Source organism: Lolium rigidum, chromosome 1, assembly GCF_022539505.1.
Source record: "Lolium rigidum isolate FL_2022 chromosome 1, APGP_CSIRO_Lrig_0.1, whole genome shotgun sequence".
NCBI classification, from domain to species: Eukaryota; Viridiplantae; Streptophyta; class Magnoliopsida; order Poales; family Poaceae; genus Lolium; species Lolium rigidum.
Window position 1 is genome coordinate 189,184,789 of NC_061508.1, and position 6,393 is coordinate 189,191,181.

At 47.3% G+C, this 6,393-nt stretch overlaps 1 protein-coding gene across 1 annotated transcript; it reads left to right on the top strand.

The window, feature by feature from the left end:
- Positions 1-1,703: 1,703 nt before the first annotated feature.
- LOC124653816 (BTB/POZ and MATH domain-containing protein 2-like) lies at positions 1,704-2,768 on the top strand. The gene is made up of 2 exons (XM_047192883.1): positions 1,704-1,940; positions 1,977-2,768. Exons 1-2 carry the CDS (start codon positions 1,704-1,706, stop codon positions 2,766-2,768), a joined length of 1,029 nt encoding a protein of 342 aa, XP_047048839.1.
- The last annotated feature ends 3,625 nt before the right edge of the window (positions 2,769-6,393 follow it).

A 6,393-nucleotide genomic window follows, 5' to 3' on the forward strand; every position in this document is an offset into this window, starting at 1 on the left:
TCGTCGTCGGGGTCGTCGAACGGCCGCTTGCCCCGTGCGTACCGCTCGTGATGCATGGGAACAAGGAGACCACCGGCGGGGGTGCCCGGAGACCAAGGAAAAACCAGGGACTTGGCTCGAGCGAGGTTGCGGCTCACATCTCTGGGACGGCGGGAAGGCAAAACAAAGATCTAGGGTTCCTGGACGGAGCCAGAACTACTTAAGGGTTGCAGCGGTGGAGGGGTAAACTCGTCAATAACCCCCGGTGGAAACCCTACCTGCTCCACAATCGCGGGATGGGAGGCAGCATCCATGTGGCGCCCATCGCTCGACGCTGCACGGCTGCCCACATTGGACCGGGCTGACTGGGCTTCCAGAGGATGGGCCAGCCCAAAGGCCCGCGCGGCGGATGGATTCGGGGCAAACCCTAGCGCCCGAGGAGACGGCGGCGGCGAAGCGGAAACCGGCGGCGCAGAGATCTCTGGCAGCGGAACGAGCAGGGCACCCACCTGCACCGCCCGTGGTGAGGAAGGAGCCGAGGCAGGGACCAAATCCGCCACCACGGAGGATCTGGAAAGAAACTCGTCCGCCGTCCAGCCTAACCCCTGTAGCTGGATCGACGGGAGCGGCGGGAAGAGGACGGTGTCGTCGAGATGCGGCGGCTGCAACGGGGACGAGGGGGATGACGCCAAGGACTCCGCCACCATCGGAGGCCGGCAAGGGAGGGGGCTAGCTCCAGCCCAGGGAGCTACGAGCGCTGGCCCACCGAGGACCGGATCCATCTGCGCGACTGCCCCCACAGCAGCCGCGGACTTCTCGAACGGACGAGGGGAGACGGCCGGTGACGCAGCGGCTGCGAGCACCTCCTCCGTGAACTCCCGCCGCCCTAGTGTGTGCCTCCCATAGGCCTTCGCACGGGCACGGCAGCGGCGGCACGAAAGGACGGTGGTGAAACCCTCACCATCGGCGTCGCCCCAGGCCGCGTCGGAGCGGAGCGTGAGGCACATGGTTCCGCTTTCCCCGACACCTCAATATCATACATATGTCAGACAAAATATCAGAAGATAGGCAATACGAGAAGAATCTTTATCTAACAATATTGATTAGGATAAACACAAGCTAAAGCAGTGTCCCGTTCATTTTTTTTGGAGAAACGGCTTAATTTATTAATAGAAAATCAAGTTAGATGAGTAAACAAACGTGTGGAAACTAACTACTTTATGCATAATCACGAAATGCTTGTATGTTTTGTCGATGTGTTATCTCTGTACTTTATGCATAATCATGAAAGGTTTGTATGCTTTGAACATATATTTGAATATATTTTTATTTGTTCTAATAAATAAATCATAGCTTTTTTGTTCTCATAAGAGTTTTTTTTTTGCGATTGCAGTATGAGTAAATATTTTACAATTGAAGAGTAATTATAGGGTCCGGATTGCGTCGTGCCCAGAAACGGAAATCCGAACGTGATCTCCGTATAATTTCCCACCTTTTTGTGTACGGTCCAGAAAAGGAGCTTTCGTCGACTTAGGTCTTCTGGCCGTCTTCTCGGACTCGGAGTTTGTGCCGCCGCGGTTTCGATCTTGTGATTGTGCTCCCCTCATCCCTTCCTCCGCTTCAACTTCGTTATCTTATCCGTGAACTGTCTCCGTCCCTGCGGTCGCCGTCGTAGAGACTCGTTCACCACCGGCGGAATTAATCGTCCATCGACGCCTAACGACATGGCTGCCACAAGGACGGTATCGACGTGTATCCCGGTGAAGACGCAGGGCAGCCATGTGTTCAGGATCTTCGGGTACAGCCAGCACAAGGGAATCGGCGTAGGAAAGTTCATCAGGTCCGGCGCCTTCTCCGTCGATGGCCACGACTGGGCCATCCGCTTCTATCCGGACGGGTTCAACCAAGGCAGCTCACATTGCATCTCGGTTTATCTCGAGCTTTTGAGCAAGGACGCCAAGGTGCACGCATCCTGTGTCCTGAGTCTGGTTGACCAGAGCACCGGGTTGGCTTCTTCGTTGCACAAGACCGATCCGAGGATGTTCAACGAAAATGACAGCAGCAAATTTGCTCCCCAAGCAGGGTCATTTATATCACGGCACGTGTTCGAAGCTTCGGCTAACTTACGGGACGATCACATGGAGATCGAGTGCGTCGTCACCGTCATGAAAGATGCGCGGGTGTCTGAAACCAAACCGTGCCCCAGAATCGAGGTGCCGCAGCCCGACATCACAGCGCATCTTGGCAAGCTGCTGGAAGCAAAGGAGGGGGCGGATGTCACGTTCAGCGTTCGTGGAGAGACCTTCGCGGCACACAAGATCGTGCTCGCCATGCGGTCCCCGGTGTTCAGAGCAGAGCTCTACGGGCCGATGAGGGAGACGGCAGCAGAGCTCATACAAATCGAGGACATGCAGCCTCATGTCTTCAGGGCTCTGCTCCACTTCATCTACACCGATTCACTGCCTGACATGGATGGGCTGGAAGTAGATAACCACAGAGAGATGATCCGGCACCTACTTGTGGCTGCGGACCGGTATGCCATGGACAGGCTGAAGGTGGTATGCCAGAGCATTCTTTCTGAGAAGATCGATGTGCAGACTGTGGCAACTACGTTAGCTTTAGCTGATCAGCACAACTGCCACAGGCTTAAGGATGCTTGCCTTGAATTTATCAACTCGTCCACTATGGATGATGTAGCGTCTACACAAGGGTTTCTGGATCTCAAGAAGAGTTGCCCCTCAGTCTTGGTCGATGTATTGTTGAAGATGAGAACGCTCAGCAAATCATAGTATTGAGCACCTAGCTGTACTTTTAGAAGAATTCAAATAGTTATTATATGTCAGTTCTGAAGCTGTATGGATGCTAGACTGCTAGACCAATTTTGCATAAAACCTCCTACCTTTATGTGATCTTGGACTGAAATATGATCTCTCCGGTCATCTATAGGCTTGATGTCCGCATTAAAATACATTTACTATTAGTACAGTACAGAATTTATCATCTGTGTGCATCCTTAGTCAAGTAACCGATATCCGGGTAATCTACATCAAGAAATACTAGATGATACCCCACGCGTTGTTGCGGCAATCATGGAAGTTAAAATTGAGCATAAGCCGAGAGGATCAGTAACACTAACTCATGATAAAAAAGAAGTTACAGTGTACGTAATGGTAACGTAGTCCATGTATGTTTACAAAGCGATATATCAAATTTCATTCAGAAAGAGCGTGAAATAGCAAATGACGGTTAAAAGATACTAGACCCTTCTTTGCATTTGTATTAAGGAGGAAGAAGAACATCGAGTCATACAGAGGAATACATAGAAGAATCAGGAGACTACAAAGCAGCTCCTCTGTACATTGCATTATATACAATTGGGAGTATAGATGGACAAACTTGATGCATACGTCCTATTTCAGCTTTTGTTGATGATGCATCTTGGACACATTGGTTCTCCAGCATTCGTTTTCGATAAAATGGCCCTTTCACATCGAACATGTATCAACCTTCTAGAGTAAGGGGAATAAACAATGCCTAAGTAAGTTCAGAAGAATCGACTTCAATACTGTTTTAGAGCTACACTTTAACCAAAAAAAATTGTATTAACTATTTTATGGGAAGTGATAAAAATTATATGGCATTAGAGTATCACATAACAGTCGGGCACCAGAAAAGGGAGAGTTAATAACCGATGCCTAAATTATTGTTTGTTTGTCCTTGTTTTCACTGAAACATTTTGAGACCATTAAGTACATTAAGATGCAACAATAATATAGGATACAAAAAACTGGACTTGTAAATATGAAAAGAAATACTGCAACTTGGACGTTCTTTAGGACAAAGTGAGTAACAACTTGGACGTTCTTTAGGACAAAATTCTCATAATTAGTGTCTTCAGAGGTGAAAAATAGAGCACAATTGCACTGCAACTTGGACGTTCTTTAGGACAAAGTGAGTAACAACAGATCATCTTGGACCATTCTAGCCTGCTGGCATCTAGACATGCAAATTGAACACACAAGCAAATGGATCCGAATAGTATTGATTCTGGGAGTTGATTAGGAAAAAGCAAAGGAATAGACAGGTGAGAGAGGTTAATTTCTAACTGACAAATGTGAAATCTGGGAGCATTCCTCTAGCAAAGTAGGATACTTGTTCCCTGCTATCTCTTTTTGGACCATCTGTAATTATCTGTACTGAACATACTCAAGAGAATTTCAAACATTGTAATCCAAGTAAAGAGGCATGTTGTAAAGAAAGATGATATCGATACACAACGAACGAACCGAACATCAGCTGAGCAAAGTGAGCTTAAAAGGTCTCATTGATTGTGCTGAACAGTCTGACGATGATTTTGAAGCATGTAACTGTGAGCAACATCCCTGAGCTATGTGCGGTTCTTCTCTCATGGCAACAGCTGGTAGTGAATGCCTACCATTATGGCTCGCGGGATTTTTCAGAATTTTCAGGGTTATCCATGATTCCATCTTTGCAGACCGCGCACACACAAAGGATGCAGGCAACGTTTATTTGGTCTCTAGTCAATCTGTTTAAACAAATGCATTTGATTGAAGATTCCAGGGCCGAAATTCCACATGACAAATAAATTTTAAGGAGATTCGAAGGGAACATGTAACAAATAAATTTCAGTGGAAATTCGAAGGGAACAACAAATACATGCGACCAAGAAAAATAAGAAAATAGAAGATGCATGTGCTGATTCAATGTGAACAAAAAATTAAGAGGAAGAGATGAGAGTGTGTACCAATAGAAGCATGTAGACGTGATATAGGGTCTTCCACTCTTCCTGCTTGCTTGAGAGACCAGTACATGAGAAATCCAATTAACTTGAGTGAGCAGGAGGGACAATCAAATGAAAATCCAACCAAATGGCAGGGTAGGCAAAACGTCAAGCAGATTTCGAGCGGAATCGCAAGCTAACAGATTAACAAACATGGGAGAGGGGATAGTAAAAATAGAAAGGGGGAGGTGAAGCTGAAGCAGACAGAGATGTCATCACAGGCAGTTGGGAGCGTTGGTTGTCAGCGGCGCCATGGGAAGCTTTTTAAGCATGGATGCAGCGGCTGAGTTCATCCTAGCAGCTTCTTATGTATTTGTAGGGTAGTGATGATGATGAATGGTGAGCACCATCGGGCGGTTTCACTTCACAAGAATTTGTAGCGATGATGCATTAGATCTCAGAGCATTTGTAGCCATTAAAGGCCACTTCTTTTCGGCTTCTACGATGGCTTATGGGGGAAGCTTCTTCCTACCTACTTCTCCCAGAAGCTCTGATGCCAAATTTGTTCTGGCTTATACTCGAGTTTAGATCAAACTAGATTATAAGCCAAAACAAATTTTGGATTCGAGCTTCTAGGAGAAGGTGGTGGGGAGAAGCTTCTTCCAGAAGCCAACGGAGAAGCCGAAAAGAAGTGGCCCTAAGGCGGAGGCCAAGTCTGCCGCTAGCACTACCAAGAAGACGAAAAGGTAATGGTATTTTTTTTTCACGACAAACGGGGAGTGACTAAGAAAGGAAAGCCCATGTAGCGATTTGCAGCCCACGTATCAAGATGCGACGCCCAGCCCATGTCGAGAAATGCGGCAGCCTGATCAGGGCGCGACCATAGACGGGACGCAGCGCGCGAGGGCAATGCATGAGCAAATAAAGGGTGATATGGATGCACAGAAATGCAGCAAAATTATGTAGTGGGGGTCTTTTATTTAGAGATAAAAGATACATGTGTTGTTGATGTATGCAAGGCACATATTTTGTTTGTTATTATAGGCACGCTTCATCTGACAAACTGTATCTTCCCCGGGATGTATTCCCAACACTCTCATGTGCCTAAATGAATTCCTTAGGTACTAATTCTGACTATAATTTGTCAGGTTGGTTCTATATTGGTCATGCTAAAATAGTAACTCCTGTCACTTCACTTTTATATACAAGGCCAGCCATTTGATCTAGTCTTAAGTCCCGTTGTCTTAGGTTTGACCAAGTCCATAGTAAAATCAACAACATATGCAATATCCAATCTATGGAAATATATTTCATGCTAAAATTAGTGATGTTCATTTCATAATATAGATATGTCTTAACGACCACGTGTTGACTGCCAAAACCCACCGGCGGGCAGCGGCCTTGTCAACACTGTAGAGCCGGGGGGAGCCTAGAGCTGCGGCTGGCTGAGACCCCTCCGAGCGACGGCCCGCAATGCTCTTCTGGTCACACGCGGCGTTTGCGAAGTGCAAGGGCGTGCCACCTGACCTATACCTGGTCGGGGAAGGTGATGAGGTTGCCTCGCTTAGTTTCTGCGGGGCATACATGTAAACATTAAATACGAGCCTCGATCGGCTCTCGGGTTATCCTGTGAATCGGCTCAAAGAGCCGATCCACCCATGATCCGTACGGGG

What these genes read in the sequence shown, in the direction of transcription:
- LOC124653816 (XM_047192883.1), top strand. Translation starts at nt 1,704, where the DNA reads ATGGCTGCCACAAGGACGGTATCGACGTGTATCCCGGTGAAGACGCAG. An exon ending in TTTTGAGCAAGGACGCCAAG is followed by an intron (nt 1,941 to 1,976) that starts GTGCACGCATCC and finishes CTGGTTGACCAG; the next exon opens with AGCACCGGGTTGGCTTCTTC.